This window comes from Scyliorhinus canicula, chromosome 6 (genome assembly GCF_902713615.1).
Source record: "Scyliorhinus canicula chromosome 6, sScyCan1.1, whole genome shotgun sequence".
Lineage (NCBI taxonomy): Eukaryota > Metazoa > Chordata > Chondrichthyes > Carcharhiniformes > Scyliorhinidae > Scyliorhinus > Scyliorhinus canicula.
This window is the reverse complement of record NC_052151.1, coordinates 173,072,255-173,094,902: the sequence shown is the minus strand read 5'-3', so window position 1 is coordinate 173,094,902 and position 22,648 is coordinate 173,072,255. Positions and strand designations below refer to the sequence as shown.

Genomic DNA, 22,648 nt, shown 5'->3' with positions numbered 1-22,648 from the left:
AAAGCAGGACAAGCCCCATCAACTTGATCATTAGCAAAGTGAAGGAAGGCATTACCGACAGTACTATCAAGCAGCACCTACACAGCAATAAGTTGCCCATCGCTACAAAGTTTGGCTTACACCACAACCACTTGGCTCCAGACTTTGTTCCAAGTATGGAAAATGAACGGAATATCTGAGGTGATGGCCCTTGACACAGGGCAGGATTAGAGCAAGTGTGACATCAAGGATCCTTCGTGTAATTGAAGAGGAATCAGGGGGAAACGCTCCATTGGTTGGAGTCATACCTAGCACAAGGGAAAATGATTGTGATTGTTGGAGGCCAATCATCTCAGCCCCAGAACACTGCTGCAGGAGTTCTTCAGAGTCGTGTACCAGGCTCAGTCATCTTCAGCTGCTTCAACTATGATGTTCCTGTCATAAAGTCAGAAGTTGGGATGCTTACTGATGATTCCACTGTGTCGATAACGTTTGTGACTATTCAGATACTGAAACAGTCCATGTCCATATGCAGCAGGACCTGGACAACATTCAGGTTTAGGCTGATAAGTGGCAAGTAATATTCAGGCCACATAAGTGCCAGGCAATGACCATCCCAAACAAGGGAGAATCGAACCATCTCCCCAGGATATTCAATGGCATTACCACTGTAAAATCCTTCACTATCAACTATCCTTAAGGTTACCACGGCAGCACGGTAGCATTGTGGATAGCACAATCGCTTCACAGCTCCAGGTTCGATTCCCGGCTGGGTCACTGTCTGTGCGGAGTCTGCACATCCTCCCCGTGTTTGTGTGAGTTTCCTCCGGGTGCTCCGGTTTCCTCCCACAGTCCAAAGATGTGCAGGTTAGGTGGATTGGCCATGATAAATTGCCCTTAGTGTCCAAAATTGCCCTTAGTGTTGGGTGGGGTTATGGGGATAGGGTGAAGGTGTTAACTTTGGGTAGGGTGCTCTTTCCAGGAGCCGGTGCAGACTCGATGGGCCGAATGGCCTCCTTCTGCACTGTAAATTCTATGTAAAAAAAAAAGTCTATGTAAATTGGCCAGGAACTTAACTGGACCAGCCAGGTAAGTAATGTGGCTACAACAGAAGGTCAGAGACTGTGAATTCCGTAATAAATAACATGCCTCCCAAATCCTCAAAGCCTGTCTTATCAACTACAAGTCAGGAGTGTGATGGAATACTCTCCACATGCCTGGATGAGTGGAGCGCCAACAACACAAGAAGCTTGACACCATCCAGGACAAAGCAGCCCTCTTGACTGTTACCCCATACACCACCTTAAACATTCACTCCCTCCACAAGTGGTGCACAGTGATACACTGGCGCAACTCGCCAAGACTCCTTTAACAGCACTTTTCATAGCCACGACCTCTACTGTTAGGAAAAACCATCACATCGAAATTCCCTTCTAAATCTCACACATTCCTGAATGGAACTATATTGCAGTTCTTTCACTCCCTACACCTACACCACATGGACTGCAGTGGTTCAAAAAGGCAATCTTCTCAAGGGCAATTAGGAATGTGCTATAAACGCTGGCTTCAATGACACCCACATTCCATGAATGAATAACAAAAGCTGGTCCTGTTTCTAGAGTTTCTCCTGTTGCTGTTGTGTGTTGATGGAGTCTCTGTTCTTCATCTTAGTGGAAAATAGTGTGGCATGCCATGCTGAAGGTTGGCAGCAGGTAAGTGTAGCTAAAGGTGAGAGAAGTTCTCGATGGATAAGGTGCCTTCCACTGAGCTACAAATCACCTGTCAAGTAATGAAAGCATTCTCAGAATAAAGAGGTGCTTTGAGTCTCTCAATAGCAATGGCTGGAGCAATACTTGTGCAGGCTGTCAGTTTCACTGAAAAAGCTCTTCCTGCTGTGCACTCAGCTTGGTAACCCTGGTGAGTTGCTGGCAGGTCGACAAACAGATCCCTTGGCTGGAAAGTCCAGGATTTAGAGTTAAAACAAGTCTTTTTTTCCTTATTGCTTTCCACAACCACTTCCTAATTACTTGCATGACAGGTCCAAGGGGTTTCCTGCTCGCCTTTAATCCGAACTCAAGGAAAAGTGGATGAGGCCAGGGTGACATTGGAATTTGACTGGATGTTAATTTCCCCAGTATGTAAGCATCAGAACCCACTGGGCCTGGGAATATTCTACCATAAATGTCCTCATAAAATATTGTTAGTTAGCATTTATGTAAACTTAAGACTGTATGACTGCTATAGGGGCAATAGTTTTCTTTCCAATAAATTTAGAGTACTCAATTCATTGTTTTCCAATTAAGGGGCAATTTAGCGTGGCCAATCCACCTAGCTTGCACATTTTTTTGGGTTGTGGGGGCGAAACCCACGCAAACACGGGAACGTGCAAACTCCACACGGACAGTGACCCGGAGCCGGGATTGAACCTGGGACCTCAGCGCCGTGAGGCCGCAGTGCTAACCCACTGCGCCACCGTGCTGCCCCCTAGGGGCAATAGTGAATGGAGTCCTCTCCTATTCGGGTCATACTTTGCATTCAGCCATTCCAGCCACGAGACAATAAGAACCACGTGAAGTCTTTCAAGTCCAAAGAACCCATCTTATTGTGGAGTGGGTCAACCCATCGGGGCCGGAGCATCTCGTGCAGTACACAAATGAACAAAATAATACATTGCTGCTCCTGCTCATAGCCATGCAGCTGAAACACCCATGGAACACTTCTAATCCAAATAATATTGGCCTTGGGTCAAGTTAGCAAAGCTCCTAGCAGTCTGGATTCTATTTTTGGAGGCTTACTCACCGTGATGCTCCCTCCCAAATCTCATTTTAGACAGAGCAGCAACAGCCACTACCCATCATCAGGGAAGAATCTTGCAAGCAATTAAATCTTTGATGGCCGACAAGATACATCCCCACTTTCAACCCTTGCTCCCTAACTCAACCAAGGAGATATTGCTTCAATCATTCAACATACAGTGCCCCCTAAACAGACACAATCATGACAGTAATCCTTAATGCAGTAATGTATTCCTCCGTAGTGAAATATAATAAAAGACTCGGCCTAGTTACAACTTTTGCCAGAAAATGAGCAGAAGTGAATTGACCACCCGTTACACCACGACCGGATCTCTCTTTCCATCTATCAATGGAATAAATTAGGCAAGGTTTATAATCGGCAACCAATCTACCACCACCCTTTTTCTACCATCACAAGTTAAAATTCTCTTCATCTCAACTCCTGAAAATTCAGTAACGACAACTCAAAACAAAACAACACGTTTCTGGAAACAGACAATAGGTCACAACATCTCAGACATCACGAACGATTCCAACCAGAACATCTCACTTGCTGACTGAAATGCTGTGTTTTTCCAGAAATTTCTGTCTTGATTTCAGACATTTGCAATTCTTTTCACCTCCAGCTTCATTTTTCGACAAACTTTTACTCAAAGCTCCCAAGGTAGCCAATGCACAGATATCTTGCATGGAGACTATTGTCAATCACTAAATAGTTAATGTTAACAAGTGACTGTGGAACATTATAATTTATGGCTTGGTTACGTGGCATTTCATTGCTCTTTTTAAAAAAAATAAGGCAAGGTAAACAAAACACATCCCATAGAACAGACAGAAAGAAGCTTACTTTCGCCACTCAAAATAACGATGGTCAAAGTATTAGCGAAGAAGCAAATCACATCAAAATAAAGATTTATTCAAACTCTCACCTGCTTTGTAGCTTGGAGACTTGGTGTTAAACTCACAGCACGATCTTCGTTTCCCAGCTGAATGGAAGAAATACAGTGAGCAGAAAGGAAAAAAGAAATAACAAGCCGAGTGCAAGGAATAATAATTTGTGCACAAGTAATGCTGAGGCCGCATGAGAGGACTGCACTGACAAGTTCTATTTTTGTCAGTTACTGAGTGGGCTTTATGCAAGCACTGAAGAATTCCTGGTCTTAAAATGTCACGGTGTGGGCTTGTATATCGGTGACTCCAAATTGACATTCTGTTGTGCTAATTATGTGAGGCACCATTGTATCGTAACATACAATTTAGCTGTTAACTATACTTTTTTAATTAATTAATTTTTTAATAATATTTATTGTCACAAGTAGGCTTACATTAACACTGCAATGATGTTAATGTGAAAAGCCCCGAGTCGCCATACTAGGACGCCTGTTTGGATACACAGAGGAAGAATTCAGAATGTCCAAATTACCTAACAGCATGTCTTTCGGGACTTGTGGGAGGAAACCGGAGCACCCGGAGGAAACACACACATACACGGGGAGAATGTGCGGACTCCACACAGACAGTGACCCAAGCCGTAAATCAAACCCGGGTTTGACAGCTGCCGCTGTGAAGCAACAGTGCTAATCACTGTGCTACCGTGCTACCCTTTAGCACAAGTGAAGAGTTCAGAACATAACAACATAAGAACTAGGAGCAGGAGTAGGCCATCTGGCCCCTCGAGCCTGCTCCGCCATTCAATGAGATCATGGTTGATCTTTTGTGGACTCAGCTCCACTTTCCGGCCCGAACATCATAACCCTTAATCCCTTTATTTTTCAAAAAACTATCTATCTTTACCTTAAAAACATTTAATGAAGGAGCCGCAACTGCTTCACTGGGCAAGGAATTCCATAGATTCACAACCCTTTGGGTGAAGAAGTTCCTCCTAAACTCAGTCCTAAATCTACTTCCCCTTATTTTGAGGCTATGTCCCCTAGTTCTGCTGTCACCCGCCAGTGGAAACAACCTGCCCGCATCTATCCTATCTATTCCCTTCATAATTTTAAATGTTTCTATAAGATCCCCCCTCATCCTTCTAAATTCCAACGAGTACAGTCCCAGTCTACTCAACCTCTCCTCGTAATCCAACACCTTAGCTCTGGGATTAACCTAGTGAATCTCCTCTGCACACCCTCCAGTGCCAGTACCTCCTTTCTCAAGTAAGGAGACCAAAACTGAACACAATACTCCAGGTATGGCCTCACTAACACATTATACAATTGCAGCATAACCTCCCCAGTCTTAAACTCCATCCCTCTAGCAATGAAGGACAAAATTCCATTTGCCTTCTTAATCACCTGTTGCAACTGTAAACTGTTGCAACTCTTTGCGACTCATGCACTAGCACACCCAGGTCTCTCTGCACAGAAGCATGCTATAATATTTTATCGTTTAAATAATAATCCCGTTTGCTGTTATTCCTACCAAAATGGATAACCTCACATTTGTCAACATTGTATTCCATCTGCCAGACCCTAGCCCATTCACTTAACCTATCCAAATCCCTCTGCAGACTTCTAGTATCCTCTGCACTTTTCGCTTTACCACTCATCTTAGTGTCATCTGCAAACTTGGACACATTGCCCTTGGTCCCCAACTCCAAATCATCTATATAAATTGTGAACAATTGTGGGCCCAACACGGATCCCTGAAGGACACCACTAGCTACTGATTGCCAACCAGAGAAACACAGTTTGTATCACTGTTAACCAATATTTTGAGCGTACTGAAGAATGACTGAAAAGCAGGATCTCCAAACTTATTGCTGACATAGATAACGTCGGAAGACAACAATTGAGGTGAAGCTAAATGTGATTTGAAGAGATTTGGAGTGGACATACATAAATCTCCTTAAAATATCACTACTACTTACAAAACAAATAGATATTTGAACATAGAAATGGGAGTTTTGGGATCGGGAATTACTACAATGCAAATACACAATTCAGTGTTCTCCAGAACATTCCAATGTATTGCCATGTGCTTCATACTTTAGTTTATTATCCCAGTTATCTAGCATCAACAACACAGTTGAGTTGGCTCCTTGATGTTTTTGGAAAAACAATTGTGAAGTAGAAATGTCGTGTTCCAGTATGCTGTGGACTTTTTATTTTAAAAAATTGTACGAAGGCTGTAAAGGATAGCCACCAGATTTGTCCTGTGGATTGAAAATGCTCCCTTATCTCAGGAGGGACCACATGGAACCTTCCAGACTGATATTGTGTCAATGCCCTTTCATGAAACTAATTCCAAAAAAGATTATTGCAAATTAAATAGGTTATTCAAACACAAAGAGACTGGGTGTAGAATTTTGGCAGTATTTTGCAAAGTCCCGGTCTCAGACTGAAAACTGACGTGTTGCACAGACCAGCTTTCTCTCCAAATATTGATCCTCTCTGAAAAGTACTGGTTTACGCTATCACTCTGGTGGAGTGAGGCCTCTTAGAGCCAGCAAATGTCTCCACAGAGATCTGGGCGCCCTCAGCGCTGCAGTCTAATGGCTGCAGCCACCATCATAGAGTAGCGCCACCCCCCTCCACCTCCCCCATTCCCCCCCCCCCCCCCCCCAATTACCATGCTCACGATAATCCTCACCAGAATTTCAGATGCCGACACTACAAAAGAATAGCCGGCACTCCCCTCCCCCACCCTCAGTGTCCACTCTCCTTACCCCCAACCCCCACCCCCTCCATCAGTCCGCCCTGTCATGATGGCCCACCCCAGCACTGTTCCCTGGCACAGGTTGGCACTGCCATGTTGGTGTTATGTAAACAATGCAGTGTAGAGGCACGGCCTGGGAATGCATCTCTACTCCCCACTGCGCCTACAGAAGGACTGCTTCTCGTCTGACCAAACCTGTTGGGTACCTTGGTGATGGGACGTCATGACGGCAAGGTATTAATATTTAGTGAGGGGATGGCATGAGGTAGGGGGCTCCCCATTAGTAAGATTTTGATTGATCATAATATATCTCAGCACCCTTTCCTGGATCTTCTGTGTGTGAGACAGTGTGGGTGAGAAGTCACATTTCAAACAGCCTGGGTAAGTGAGTGATACACCCCTCTTACACAAACGTACTGATCATGGGCAGTGAAAAGAAACACTCACATTCTTTGTCAGAGACAAAATTTAAGAAACTATTAGATATAACGAAGGCAATTCAGCGTATAAGCTTATTCTTTTGAATAGATCATGCGCAAAGTTTCACAAACATGTTCTCTCTCAGATCTAGAATCTGGTGACAGAGGTAAATGACTTAATATAATGCTCTGTTAAATTTCTGTTTGACTCTACATCAAACAATGCAAGGAATTAATTTGACATTGTAATTCACATCGTGCAATCTTGCACATCACCTTTCATGGCCTCACTACCATGGGAACCACTATCTTCCACAAGAATAGTGAATATCTTCTTGATATCATATTGAAAAACCACATTGCAACGACACAGAGTTGACTAGCAATGCTGCTTTTCAAAAGGAAGCTAAGGACAAAGTTTGACCTTTTGATACCACTTGATACTTGAGAGATTGTCAATCGACAACAACAATCACAGATTGCTAGGTTGGAACAAAACTCTAAAAAGAAAATATTCACTCTAGGAGAACGAGTGCTCGTAAGAAGCTACACTACAAATGAGGAATGTTGTTCTTCTAACAAAAACAGATCCAATATCATAAATCATACAGGTGGATTATGAGCAAGCTAGACAACATCATACTGATCAACTATTAGCTTCACAAAGTGAAATTGCTGAAACTTCCCAAAAAGTATTCCCTTTGGAAATTCTAATACCTCTGAACAGAGGCCAAGCACAAATTCAGATTCTGTTTCTGAAAATGAAATGAAAATGGCTTATTGTCACGAGTAGGCTTCAATGAAGTTACTGTGAAAAGCCCCTAGTCGCCAAATTCCGGCGCCTGTACCGGGAGGCTAGTACGGGAATTGAACTGTGCTGCTGGCCTGCCTGGTCTGCTTTAAAAGCCAGTGATTTAGCCCAGTGTGCTAAACCAGCCCCTGAGGAATCTTTAACGCAATGGAGACGGACACTGAAGTATCTTCACGGGAAGTATTAACAACAGGAGACATTTCAAAGGTTTCGAGTAGCCAGGTTCCAGAATATTGAGTGCAATCCGAAATAAATAAATAAATGTCCGCCTCAATGTCTTATTAAGTTGTATAAACGTAAAAAGATAATGGTGCAAAGAAATGTCTGTTGTTTGAACATTAAGAAAAGTTGTTATTTGTACTAAATAAGTAAAGGAGGAGGGGTCTTATGTATTTAAGTAATACATCCCTGTTGGTGAAACATCAGCAGAGTGTTTGTAAGGGCTTGAGTTCTCCATCTTTGAATTGTATGAGCAGCATCACCTGAATAAAACTTGCATTGTGTTTGCAAGAAACTTAAGTGCAATTGCCATAATCTATAAAAGTATCTTCCAGTACCATTACTAGAGTCTTGCGGTCATCTCTTGTCAGGTTGGTTATGCAATGGGCATACTGGTTAGAATCCATTTGAGAGGATGCACTTTCCATGTCATATCATTGAATATGTTTCTGTCTGGGGCTGATATTTGGGAGCTGCGTCAGAAGGGTGTGGTGGGGCAGTGCGAAAGCGCGGGCTTTCCTCTGGTTTCCCGTGCTGCGGGGCTGGGGGGTGGAGATGGTGACGGGGGAGGCGGGGCCTTAACTGGTTCTTCCCCGCGCTGGAGCGGTGCCAGGAGGAGGGATAGATTGGGGGATGATCCCACTTCGGGAGGGGTCGGGCTATTGGCGGGAGTTTCCGGGGTCAGCAGAAGTTAGCTGACCCACGGAAGTACAATGGAGGACGGTTCGCGGCTGGGAGGGTTCCTAGCCTGGGGGGGAAGGGAGGGGGGGAAAGGGGAATACCGGGTTGCTGCTGGTAGGGTCAAGAAGGAGCTGGTGGGGGCTGGGGGGACAGAGGTGAGGGGTTGTCGCTATGGGGACGGGGTCGAGCAGGGGGTGCTGGCCTGGGGCGGGCAGTCGATGGGCTATGGCTAGTCGACGGGGGAGGGGGGCGGGATGCCCTCTGATCCGGTTGGTCACCTGGAATGTGAGAGGGTTGAATGGGCCGGTGAAGCGGTCGAGGGTACTGGCTCACCTGAAGGGGCTAAAGGCGGATGTGGCAATGCTTCAGGAGACCCACCTGAGGGTGGCGGACCAGGTCCGCCTGAGGAAGGGATGGGTGGGGCAGGTTTTCCACTCGGGGTTGGATGTGAGGAACCGGGGAGTGGCGATTCTGGTGGGGAAAAATGTGTCGTTTGAGGCATCGGAGGTGGTGGCGGATAAGGGGAGTAGGTATGTGATGGTTAGGGGCAGGCTACAAGGAGAGAAGGTGGTACTGGCTAGTGTGTATGCCCCAAATTGGGACGATGCGGGCTTTATGAGGCGTATGTTGGGACGGATCCCGGATCTGGAGGCGGGAGGTCTGATCATAGGGGGGGACTTTAATACGGTGTTGGATCCTTCACTGGATCGGTCCAGCTCTAGGACGGGTAGGAGGCCGGCGGCAGCCAAGGTACTGAGAGGGTTTATGGATCAGATGGGTGGAGTGGATCCATGGAGGTTTGTGAGGCCGAGGGCACGCGAGTACTCTTTCTTCTCCCACGTACATAGGGTCTACTCTCGGATAGATTTCTTCGTGGTGAGTAGGGGACTGATTCCGAGAGTGGAGGAGGCCGAGTATTCGGCCATTGCAATCTCCGACCACGCTCCGCATTGGATAGAGTTGGAGATGGGAGAGGTGCGAGACCAGCGTCCGTTGTGGCGGTTGGATGTGGGGTTGTTGGCGGAGGAGGAGGTGTGTAGGAGGGTCCGGGCAAGTATTGAGGGGTACTTTGAGGTGAATGATACGGGGGAGGTTCAGGTGGGGATGGTCTGGGAAGCCCTGAAGGCAGTAATTCGTGGGGAGCTGATATCCATCCGGGCACACGGAGAGGAGCGAGAGGAGTGAGAGGGATAGACTGGTGGGAAAGATGCTGGAGGTGGACAGGAGGTATGCAGAGGCACCAGAGGAGGGACTGTTGGGGGAGAGGCGCAGCCTGCAGGCTAAATTTGATTTGCTGACCACTAGAAAGGCGGAGGCACAGTGGAGGAAGGCACAAGGGGCAGTGTACGAACATGGTGAAAAGGCGAGTAGGATGCTGGCTCATCAGCTGCGTAAGCGGGATGCGGCTAAGGAGATTGCTGGAGTGAGAGATAAGAGTGGGAATGTGGTGCGGAAGGGGGTAGAGGTGAATGAGGTCTTCAAGGATTTTTACGGGGAACTGTACCGGTCGGAGCCAACGGGGGAGAGGAGGGGAATGGAGAGGTTTCTGGACGGGCTTTCTTTCCCGAAGGTGCAGGAGGAGAAGGTGGAGGGGTTGGGTGCGCCGATTGAGCTGGAGGAGCTAGTTAAGGGGATCGGGCAGATGCAGTCAGGGAAGGCACCGGGGCCGGATGGGTTCCCGGTGGAATTTTATAAAAAGTTTGTGGATCTAGTGGGCCCCTTGCTGGTGCGAACACTCAATGAAGCGTGGGAGGGGGGGACTTTGCCCCCGACGATGTCACGGGCGCTGATCTCGTTAATTTTAAAGAAGGACAAGGACCCCCAGCAGTGTGGTTCATACAGGCCCATATCTCTCCTCAACGTGGACGCTAAGGTGCTGGCAAAAATCGTGGCCACCAGGATAGAGGACTGTGTGCCAGGGGTTGTGCACGAGGACCAGACAGGATTTGTGAAGGGAAGGCAGCTGAACACGAATGTGCAGAGATTGTTGAATGTCATTATGATGCCGGCGATTGAGGGGGAGGCAGAGATAGTGGTGGCACTGGATGCGGAGAAGGCCTTCGATAGAGTGGAGTGGGGGTACCTATGGGAGGTGTTGGGGAGGTTTGGATTTGGTGAAGGGTTTATTAGATGGGTGAGGCTGCTATATGATGCCCCGATGGCGTGCGTGGCCACGAATAGGAGGAGGTCGGAGTACTTCCGGCTTTATCGAGGGACCAGGCAGGGTTGCCCCCTGTCCCCCTTGTTGTTTGCACTGGCAATCGAGCCACTGGCCATGGCATTGAGAGATTCAGAGAGGTGGAGAGGCTTGGTGCGAGGTGGAGAGGAACATAGGGTGTCGTTATATGCCGACGACCTGTTACTGTATGTGGCGGACCCGGTGGGAGGGATGCCGGGAGTGATGGAGTTACTAGCCGAGTTTGGGACCTTCTCAGGTTATAAATTAAACTTAGGCAAGAGCGAGGTGTTTGTGGTGCACCCTGGAGACCAGGAGGAAGGAATTGGTAGGCTCCCGCTTAGGCGGGCAGGGGAGAGCTTTAGGTACCTGGGGGTGCAAGTGGCCAGGGACTGGGGGACTCTCCACAAGCATAACTTTACCAGGCTGGTAGATCAGATGGAGGAGGAGTTCAGGAGGTGGGACATGCTGCCATTGTCGTTGGCGGGGAGGGTGCAGTCCGTCAAAATGACAGTGCTCGAGGTTCTTGTTCCTTTTTCAGTGCCTGCCCATATTTATCCCCAGGGCCTTCTTTAGGAGAGTGACTAGCAGTATTCTGAGTTTTGTGTGGGCACATGGGACTCCGAGAGTGAGGAGGGTGTTCCTGGAGCGAGGAAGGGATGGAGGTGGGCTGGCACTGCCCAACCTTCTGGGGTACTATTGGGCTGCCAATGTGTCAATGGTGCGTAAATGGGTGATGGAGGGGGGAGGGGCGGCGTGGAAAAGAATGGAGATGGCGTCATGTAGAGGTACGAGCCTGGGTGCCATGGTAACGGCACCGTTGCCGCTCTCCCCTAAGAGGTTTACCACGAGCCCGGTGGTGGCGGCGACCCTAAGAATCTGGGAACAATGGAGACGGCATCGGGGGGAAACAGGGGGCTCGATGGAGGCTCCACTGGGTGGCAACCATCGGTTCATCCCGGGGAACACGGATGGGGGATTCAGGGGGTGGCAAAGGGCGGGCATCAGCAAATTGAGGGACCTGTTTATTGGCGGGAGGTTTGCGGGCCTGGGCGAACTGGAAGATAAATTTGGCCTTCCCCAGGGGAACATGTTCAGATACCTGCAGGTAAAGGCGTTTACTAGGCGACGTAGAGGGATTCCCTTTGCTGCCCTCGCAGGGGACGATGGACAGAGTGCTTTCGGGGGTGTGGGTAGGAGAGGGGAAGGTGTCTGACATCTATAAGGAAATGCAGGAGGTGGAGGAGTCGTCAGTGGAGGAGCTGAAGGCTAAATGGGAGGAGGAACTCGGGGAGCAGATAGAGGACGGGACTTGGGCGGATGCCTTGGAGAGAGTCAACTCTTCCTCCTCATGTGCGAGGCTTAGTCTCATCCAATTTAAGGTGCTGCACCGGGCCCACATGTCCGGGACTAGGATGAGTAGGTTCTTCGGGGGTGCGGACAGGTGCACCAGATGTTCGGGGAGTCCTGCGAACCACGCCCATATGTTCTGGGCATGCCCAGCACTGGAAGAATTCTGGAAGGGGGTGGCGGGGACGGTGTCGAGGGTGGTTGGATCCAGGGTCAAACCAGGGTGGGGACTCGCGATTTTGGAGGTGCAGTAGAGCCGGGAGTGCAGGAGGCGAAAGAGGCCGGTGTCCTGGCTTTGCGTCCCTAGTAGCCCGTCGAAGGATTCTGTTACAATGGAAGGATGCAAGGCCCCCAAGTGTGGAGACCTGGATCAGTGACATGGCGGGATTTATAAAATTGGAAAAGGTCAAATTTGCCCTGAGAGGATCAATACAAGGGTTCTATAAACGATGGCAGCCTTTTCTGGACTTCCTGGCTCAGAGATAGGTAACTGGGTCAATAGCAGCAGCAACCCGGGGGGGGGGGGGGGGGGGGGGGGTGCATTATTGTCGTGCTTATTCTGTAACTTTATAGTGTGTTAATTTGCGTTGTTGTTAAAATGCTGGGTTGTTCATGGGGATGGGGCGAATGTATATGATTGTTAATATTATTGTTATTTTCGGTATTTTACTAAGGTGCGTCAATGTTGTATAAAATCAAAATTTCTCAATAAAAATTATTTAAAAAAAAAAAGAATATGTTTCTGTCTTAGCATGAGAGTTTATATGGACAGACAAGAAGTTCCCTTGCCCAAATTTCCTATCAACATCCTCAGTGCTTGAAGCTCTGCACCAGGAGTTCTGATTATGAATTGCATTTGGTCAAATGAAAGAGAGTCAGTGTAAAAGAGATGGCATTCCCGGAACTCTGGTGGTGGTTCAGGTGGTTCAGCAAGTTGCTTGATTATATAAATCAAAAGATCCTAGGGTTAATCCCAGTTTTGCTGAGTTAGTTCATCTCAGCCAGGACAAGGGATGTTGGTGTCCCCAAATTGAAGAACACAATACAGACCAAGATTTCTGTTCCCGATCATTGTTCAGTAGTTCGTACTGCAAGTGCATGGGGACAGGAACAGGGTGATCGAGTTCCCCTGTTGTAGTCAAAAGTCTGAGATCTACAATCAAGGCTCGTATCCGAGTAAAGGCTGATAGGGATGACATTGGAGGGACCCAACCTCCAAGGAATCCTACACCAGCAAGAAGTCAAGGCTTTCAGAATAAGAAAAGAGAAAAAATAACTATTAATTTTCAGTCAATGGATTCTAATAGGTGTTATTGCATCTAAAAGTTTGGTGCAAGCTGATACTTTGCAAACTAAACAGGAATAATAAAATCCCTGAAAGTCCTCAGTGATTTTGACAAAATAATGCACAATAAAAAGTCAAGTTCCATTTTTTAGCTCATGGAGCTGACTAGGTTTTGTAGAAGACAAGAGGCGGGATTCTCCGACCCGGCCCGGGGGGGGGGGGGGGGTCAGAGAATCGCCGGGGTTTGGCGTGATTCCCGCCCCCGCCGTCCTCCGAATTCTCTGACCCCCCAAAAGGTGTGAATCGCGCTGCCCGCCTTGGAGAATGGCAGGGACCGGCGCGACTCAATGGTCCCCGGGGCTGCCCGAATTCTCCGGCCCGCGATGGGCCGATGTCCCGCCCATTTTTTGCCAGTCCTGCCGGCGTGAATTGGAGTAGGTCCCTTACCGGCGGAACCTGGAGGTGCCCCCACGGTGGCCAGGCCCGCAATCGGGGCCCACCGATCCGCGGGTGGGCCTGTCCCATGGGGGCACTCTTTTCCTACATGTCGGCCGTGTCAGCCTCCGTGATGGCCGATGTGTAGGTGAACCCCCCCCCCCCCACCCCGTGCATGCACGGGGATGACGTCAGCAGCCGCTGACGCTCCCGCGCACCCGCGGACTCTCGCCGGCCGGAGGAGTCCCTTCGGCCCCGGCTGGCGTGGCGCCAAAGGCCTTCCACGGCAGTCGGCGGGGCGCAAAACACTCCGCCGCCGGCCTAGCCCTCCGCACCTTTGGGGCGAGCCGACGCCGGAGTGGTTCACGCCACTCCATCCCGCCGGGACCCCACGCCCCGCCGGGTACGGGAGAATCCCGTCCACGGAGTCCAAACCCAGTTCAGTAAAAAAGCAATTTTGGTTTATTGTAACTTAAAGGTATTTACAGTATGCATCAGATCCCAGCTGGGTCTGATCTGTTGGTTCCACGCTTGGCTGACTTTACATGGAACTTAACCATGCTCAATCTTGGCAACATCTACCATTGAGAAGGATAAGAACAATAGCATTATAATAGCAGTAACGTGAAATGCTTCTGTGGGATGGCACGGTAGCACAGTGGTTAGCACCGTTGCTTCACAAAGCCAGGGTCCCGGGTTCGATTCCCGGCTTGGGTCACTGTCTTTGTGCAATCTGCACATTGTCCCCATATCTGCGTGGGTTTCCTCCAGGTGCTCCGGTTTCCTCCTAAAAGTCCAGAAAGACATGCTTGTTAGGTGAATTGGGCATTCTTAATTCTCCCTGTGTGTATCTGAACAGGCGACTAGGGGATTTTCACAGCAACTTAATTGCAGTGTTAATGTTAGCCTACTTGTGACAATAATAAAGATTATTATTAATAATAATATTCCTGGATTTTACCCATCATTTGAGTTGGACAGATGGATTAGTTCCTTGGTCTCCTGTGGGTAAAAATCCTAGAATGCCTACCTACTACCAACATAGGGGAACCATCCACACAAATGACGCGTTTGTTGAAGAAAGCTGTGCGCTAACTATTTATAACAAGTGTTTGGAACTCCAGAATGGTTCTGCTCCCAGATAGTGACCACTGAGCTGTTTCCTACATTTTATCTTGCCCACCAAGAGAAACTTCCCTCAAGATCCCCATTTACCCCAGTCCTGACGCCCTGGTTCTCTTCAGTTTATCTGCCATCTTCCTTTTGAATGCTCAAAGTGCATTCCATCCTTACCTTATATTTCCTCAGCTCCATTCCCATGAAACTCTGAGAAAAACAACATGCTTTCCTCATCCCCAAGTCAGCACCATAAATAATTCCTTTTCCTCCAACGCTGTTTCCTCCCCTTTCCTTACAAAACAACTGTTACACATTCCTCAAAAAGAGCACTGCTGGCTTACATGTCCTCCTTAACTAATGCTCCTTCTCTAACATATCTGATATGTGCCTATTTTTCTGCAGCTCCCCGTTGGAACCCTTCAATCAGATTTGTTTCTTCCCAAGCCACAAAAACTTCCCGAACCAAAGCACAAATGACATTTTTTTTAAAAATCATATTGCTGTCCTCTTTATAGTTTTCAATACAGTCCTCAATTGTCCATTTTAGTGAAATGAAAGTCACCGTAATCCCCAAGGATCATAAGCTGATCTCCGTTTTTGAGAGAGAGCTGACAGATTGTAATTTAACCAGATGGTCACCACACCTCAGGCGAGGGGCAAAGTTGAGAAGGCGGGGACTTCATGAATTAACTCAGCCGGTACGGGAATTGAACCCGCGCTATTGACGTTGTTCCAGGAATTAGATGTCCAGCAAACTGAGCTAACCTGCCTCTTGCAGTGCCAGGAGTGTTCCGTGGAACGGAGGGGGGGGTGGGGTTGCATGGGCTGGAGAGGATTCCATGTCCATGGGAGTGGGGAGACCTCTATGGTTGGGTGGGGGTCTATTTTAATTTAACTCGGATAGCCATTTTTAAAGGGTACCCCGATCTTTTAAAATCCTAATTTGTTGGTCGGTCAGGCTCAATCAGAGCACACCCTCTCCAACATGACATCATGGGACCCGCCCCTTAAGATTTTTGTGGTGAATTATAAATACTAATAATCCACACTGTATTGTACAACATGTGTTGAGCCTGTATATTGTATTGGATCACATGTAGTTGCGCGACTCTACATAGGGGGAGATGAGGAGCTTGTACTGGGCTCCACCCTTGGCTCCATCCATGGCCCCTCCCCCTAACCGGAAGTATAAAGGTTGATGCTGAGAGCCTGCCTGTCAGTTCATCTGGAGTTCATCTCGCCACAGGCAGGCTCTGTTGTAAGACGATTAAAACCACTGTTCACTTCTAACCACGTGTCACGTGAATTGATGGTCTCATCAGTTTTTTGGACCAAAAGCCTAAAAATGCAGTGGAGCAGGCTGCCCCTGAGGCCGACAGCTTCCACCCTGTTTTTTCACGCCCACTGTGCACGGCTCTGCCCCCCCCAAAAAGTCAAAAAATTCTGCCCACGACAGCAAATGCAAGCTGTTTATTGCTCTACCAAGAGGAGTAAGCAATAAATGCAGTCTAGCCATCGCCACCCACATTCTGTGAACAATTAACGTTAAACATTTTGTATATTGCTCCATCAATTATCTCTCCAGAGACACATCCAATTGTCTCTTGAATTGTTTAATGGCTACGCCGAGTAGATTATTCCACTATTTTCTCACTGTTTGAGGTGAAGTTGTTCCACCCAACTCCTGCTCTTCCTTAGTATTCCTCGTTTTCAACTTGCTCTATCTGTTTTTTGACTCTTCACGATCCTGGAACAATTTCCCCAGTTCAACTTTTGTCCCCACCCTTCAAATGATATTGAAAAGTTTGGGAAGACTTTCCTCTCTGGCCCTCACAGCTCTGAATTGGAAGGTTATGGGTTCAAACCCCACCCTGGAGCACCTCAACCAAGGTCACACTTCAAGGTAATACAGAGCAACTTTCTGCAATGTCAGAGATGTTGGATGAGATAACAAGGATGAGAATGGTCTTTGGTGCAAAAATGGGCGATAACAGATCGGCAGTCGCTTCACTCACTGACTTCAGTATAAAAGAAAATCAGGCATGGTATAAAACAGATTGCTGATTCATTTTCTCCCAATCGTACTACTGCTGAAGATGAATTTCACTGACCCCACCACCCCCCCATTCCCGACACATTAAATTCAGACTCTGTCTATACGGGTGGAAGTAAACATTCATACGGCTCAAATCGAAGAGTAGAGGAACTTTTACAATATTCAGGACTGACAAATAAGAAACATTTGTGTTACATTTGTGCCACACATAAGGAACAGGAGGCTAAGTGTTGGCGGCGTCGTAAATGCCACCGTGTTTTATGATGGTGTCAACAGGTCCCTAGGAGCAGCGATTCTGGGCCGCACAGGGGGCCAGCACGGCACTGGAACGCTTTACGCAGCTCCAGCTGCCGATACTGACGTTAGAATGGGCATCGCGGGATTCTCCGCTCCTCCACCGCCGTGTTTCTCAGCAGCACGCTGTTCGCTGGCGGCGGGATTTGCTGCTCCTGCCGCTTGTCAATGGGATTTTCCATTGAAGTCACCCTACGTCGTCGGGAAACCTGCGGGCAGGAGTGCGCTTCCTGATGGGAACAGAGCATCCTAATGGCCGGAGAATTCTGGCCAATGAGCTCAACGGCCTCCTGTGCCGCATCATTCTATAATTGCTAAGGAAGGATAGATGCATTCACATTAGTATTACATTTAAGGGCTCTGTCTGAAGGACTGTATTTTAAAGATATATTCTTTTTTTTTTCAAAATGGTGTGATAAATAAATGTTATGTGAACATAATATAACAGGTCTTGACAAAAGGTTCACTGTCTTTATAAAATAATCAGCACATTTTATTTGTGGGACTATTTATAGTATTACCACCCCTCTATTTATAACATGTCTTTGTAAACAGCTTAAGTGGACCTAAAGTCATGTTGACAATGACAGCAGCACTGGCAAGAGCATACAGTTTGTTGTTCACTGGACTGATAAGTGCAACAGAGCTGTGTTTTGTACTTGTTACTTCTCTGCTATTCAAATGTATTTTTTCCATCTTCCTTATGTGTCTAAATGCCAGCACCATTTTGGTGGAGTGCTGTCCGGCGACCTTGGCCATGACAGGTCTTGGCCATACCTGTGAGGTTAGCTGTTTCCACAGGCTTTCCATTCGTGTGTGCACAATGCACCCATCCTCTCTGCTCAGAGTCACCACGTGAGGTCGAGTATTTTCCCACAAGGTGGATCGTGGAAGTGTAGACAAGGGCCTTCATTTTCAGAGTGAATATTCTGCAAGTGTTGGTTCTCACCATGACAGAAAGGAGATATCACACTCAACCAGGAGGGAGGGGATTTCTGGCAGCCCGGTAGTGAGTTACTTAGTACAGAATTCCCAGCATCTGACCTGCGCTGGTAGCCACAATATTTATATAGCTAGTCCAGTTCAGTTTCTGGTCAATGGAAACCCCCAGGATGTTGAGAGTGGGGATTCAGCAATGGTAATGCCATTTAATAACAAGGGTAGATGGTTGGATTCTCTCTCGTTGGAGGTGGTCACTTGTGCCTGGCACTTGTGTGGCACAAATGTAACTTGCCACTTATCAGCCCAAGCCTGGATATCGTGCAGGTCTTGCTGCATATTGACATTGTCTGCTTTAGTACCCAAGTTATGAATGGTGAACATTGTGCAATAATCAATGAATATTCCCACTTCTGTCTTTCGGTGGTGTACCTGTTTGAACAAGATGCCTTTGAAGTCGGCTCCTTGAAGTTGCACAGGGTTTCAAAATAATACTGGTTAGACGATTATCACGCAGTAGTGGAGTTGGTCACTTTAGGAACTTTCAAGCGGTTATTGGATAGGCATATGGAGTGCACTAGAATGATTGGGAATAGGTTGATTTGATCTTAGTTTCAGACTAGTTTGGCACAACATCGTGGGCCGAAGGGCCTATACTGTGCTGTACAGTTCTATGTTCTATATAATGCAGGGCAGGTCACTGATGAAGCAGCCGAAGCTGGTTGGGTCTCGAACACTCTCCTGGGTTTATAATGTCTGGAATTATGTCTCCAAATCCTGGTATCAACAGGTGGGATTGTACTTGATTGCTGATAGTCAATAGGCTAAAGAGTAAAAGGCATATATCCAGCCATTAGAGATCTGGTAGTGATCCTGCAATGGATATTAGGAATCCTTATTGATTTAGTGAGAAGATTATGGTTTGAAGTCAATTGTAGAGATGTACCTCTGATCCCTGCTGTGCAGTATATGGGAGAGAGGTTATCCATCAGGTCATTAGCAGAATAATGCAGAGATTTACATATTGGGCTGGATTCTATTCTATGCTTTCCAATATTCTCAAATACAGGGGGAAAAGAGAATTTTCTATTCAGTCCTGACAATCTAGCCACATTATGCAATAAATGTTCAATTAGTCTAGTGGTAACATATAACTGATAACTGCCAGTCTCATGGTTATTGTGGAATGAAGTATGTGGCCCCAGGCAAGGCAACATGGTAACTGGTGGTGGGAATGGAGCAATAAAGGCATATATCCTTTGAGTCTGGTTGGTGCACTGAGGGAGACAATGTACCCGTTTACTCTCACGTGAGTGGGATATGCAACCGATCCAGATATAAAGAGTTTGCATTTATGTAACACATTTCATGATCTCGCGCCATTGCAAAGTACTTCACGGTCAACTAAATTATTTTCTTTTGAAGTGTGGTCACTGTTGTAATGTAGGGAAACTAGAAGCACCTTAGCACTGGATGGGGGAGTTTTGTAATTGAAATTTCCATTTTATCAAATTTCCCATCTCCGATCAGAAGCAGCTTAGTTGATGGTGTCCACCCAAACTCCTGTTTAAAGCAGTGCTGTAGCAGGTCCCTTGTACATGTTGTGCCCTGCACTAAGTTTACTTTTTGTTCAAATGGAAATCCCCTATGGCCAAGTCTTGAATTAGGTCGACCTAAACAAAGCTATAGCCAATAACTTGTAAATCCACCACTGGGTGGTGTCAAAAGATGAAATAAGTAGGGACAGCACGGTGGCGCAGTGGATTAGCCCTGTTGCTTCAGGCGCCGAGGTCCCAGGTTCGATTCTGGGTCACTGCCCATGTGGAGTTTGCACATTCTCCCCGTGTTTGCGTGGGTTTCGCCCCCACAACCCAAAGATGTGCAGGCTCGGTGGATTGTCCACACTAAATTCCACCCTTGGAAAAATGAATTGGGTACTCTAAATTTTAAAAAAAAGATGAAATATGCAGATGATTTACCTAAACACCAACCAGAAAGTGTGGCCCAAGTCGTAAATGAATATTCTAGTATATAAATGAACTATCCTGATTTGTATGAGGACAGGGCACGTCATTTCAATCAACTGGCTTCTGAATTTTGTTAGTTTTTTGTGGGAAAATTTGGGCCAGTTTTCCTCTGTTATTATGTTATATTTTTGTCATCTATCTGAAGATGCCTGTCAAGACGCTCTTCCTCTCTTCATAGCCTTTTGAGCTGCCAATAAAGTAGAACCAAGAACCACCCATGAGTTGCTCTTATCTTCCAATTTTTTCTCCCCATCTCTAAAAGCCACAAAGGCTTCAAGATCACACCTATCTCCACAGTGATGGTAGCCAAATTTTCTCTACAAGAAAACAGTTGCATTTTTTTGGAAAATGGTCATCACAGGTCCAGGTGATTTAATGCCAGAGATCCTGAGGATAGCGCCCTTGGGTTCATCCACCATCAGCTGCTTCATCAATTACTTTCTCTCCATCACACACCGTTCAGAATAGAGTAGTGTTCAGCTTCCTGTACCAATCCTTAGAGCAATGAAGCACAAAAGCCAGCCTACACCACGACTTAAACATCTTGCATTGGCCTGTAACTTTCATGCTGCATATCTCTCAGGTGATGCCCTTCTCCAGCAAGTGAAATTCTACCCATTTCTCCATGATCTTTACTGCACAATTATCTGGGAGCCATTCGGAATCAAACACTTATCAGCCACATCAACGGCATGGTACCAAGAGCAAGACAAAGTCTGGACATTCTGTGGTAGGTGGCTCACTTTGTGACCTGACAAAGCCATTTACAGGGATCATGTGAGAAATGAATTGGGATGCTGGCCATTCACCTGGACAGATACAATTCCCTAATGCTGCTGCTACTCCAGTCAATAGCTGCCCTTTCATAGCCAACAACCACAATGCACAGATAGTATCCATACAATGTACTGCCACAGCTCCCTAAGTTAATTTGGCAGCATCTCCCAGCCTGATAACAAGAGAAAACTGGAGCATGGTAAATCTAATCAATGGGCTCAAAAAGCTGGTACAAGTGAGAAGCCTGGTGAATTGATAACCTTTCTCTGAACCCAAAGGCAAATTGATTTCAGTCCAAGGCAATGTTTTTAAAAATCAAATATTATGTATAGTGCTTCGGTTGCACATGATGGGTTATTTAGCTTTGGGCACCAATCTCAACCAGTCAGAGCACATCCTGACTGCCTGTACATTCTATATCCTTAAAATGTGATGTGAAGAATTTCGATCTCCGCGCTAAATACCAGTAATACAAGTCACAGTAACTTGTATTTATCCTGTGCTTTTACTGCAGCAAAACATCCCACGGGATTCATAGCCAGGAAGTTGGGAAGGTAGGGATCAGCATGAATGCCCAGAAGTTTGGTCAAAAAGATGAAACCAGAGAAAGTTTTAAATGAAATAAGGTGAGGGGGCAGCAGCCAAAACCAAGTGGGTTTGAATGGGCAAGTCTCAGTTCAGTATTTACTCAGTGTTTGAATGAGAATGAGCAGCAATTATTTTATGAAACTCGAGTTTGTATTCACTAAGGCATGTCATTCAAATGATGTGAAAAGAAATTGCAAGATAGAAATACTGATACACTGTAAATAGCAAACTCTTCTTCCACTCATCATCCACTATTACAAGACATTCAACTGACAAGTAAAGCTCACGAGAGATGACAGGCTTTACTTTGGCTGCAATGCTGGTAACACTGGTTCCTGGGTTAAAATCAGCACTGTACGGTGTCCAGCAACAGTGGAGAGAGGTTAGCCCAATACATGGAAATCCAACTGGAACCACACCAAAATGTACCAGTAATGAAATGAAATGAAAATGAAAGTTGCCACAGTCCTCGAGGACCCTAGGCTGCTCTCCCCTTTCGAGAGAGAGCTGGCTGGTGGTGATTTAACCTGAGGGTCACCGGACCTCAGACAAGGGGTAAGGTTGAGAAGGTGGGGCCTTCATGGATAACCTCACCCGCTACAGGAATTGAACACATGCTCCACAGAATCCTTACAGTGCAAAAGGAGGCTATTGGGCCCATTGCGTCTGTACCGACCCTCTGAAAGAGCCCCCTACCTCGGCCTACTCCCCGCCTTATCCTCGTAACCCCGCCTAGCTGTGCTGTTGATGTGGTTCTGCATCACAAACCAGCCATCCAGCCAACTGAGGTAACCACCTCCCCCCCACAAGACCCACTACCAGTAATAATGTTGACCTGAAAACACAAGAGCCTCAGTGATCCCTTCTCGAAATCCACCATGTAAAATAGTTATAGGTTTTCACAGTCACTCGGTATGTGGTCATTCTATCAATCATATTTAATTGGATAAGTTCAGAACTTCTAAAGCTGTTTAGATTCCCAATTCCTCCCACACATTGAATTATTCAATAATCAGTTCTAGGATTGATATTATTATGCCT

At 46.8% G+C, this 22,648-nt stretch overlaps 1 protein-coding gene across 4 annotated transcripts in view; it reads right to left on the bottom strand.

Annotated features, from left to right (window-relative positions):
• LOC119967651 (muscular LMNA-interacting protein) overlaps positions 1–22,648 on the bottom strand; it is a 229,085-nt gene that overhangs the window by 153,802 nt on the left and 52,635 nt on the right. For all 4 annotated transcript variants that reach the window (XM_038800451.1, XM_038800453.1, XM_038800452.1 and 1 more), the window contains one exon: positions 3,704–3,760. In XM_038800451.1, the coding sequence (XP_038656379.1) occupies positions 3,704–3,760 (57 nt within the window). The remainder of the gene's footprint in view (positions 1–3,703; positions 3,761–22,648) is intronic.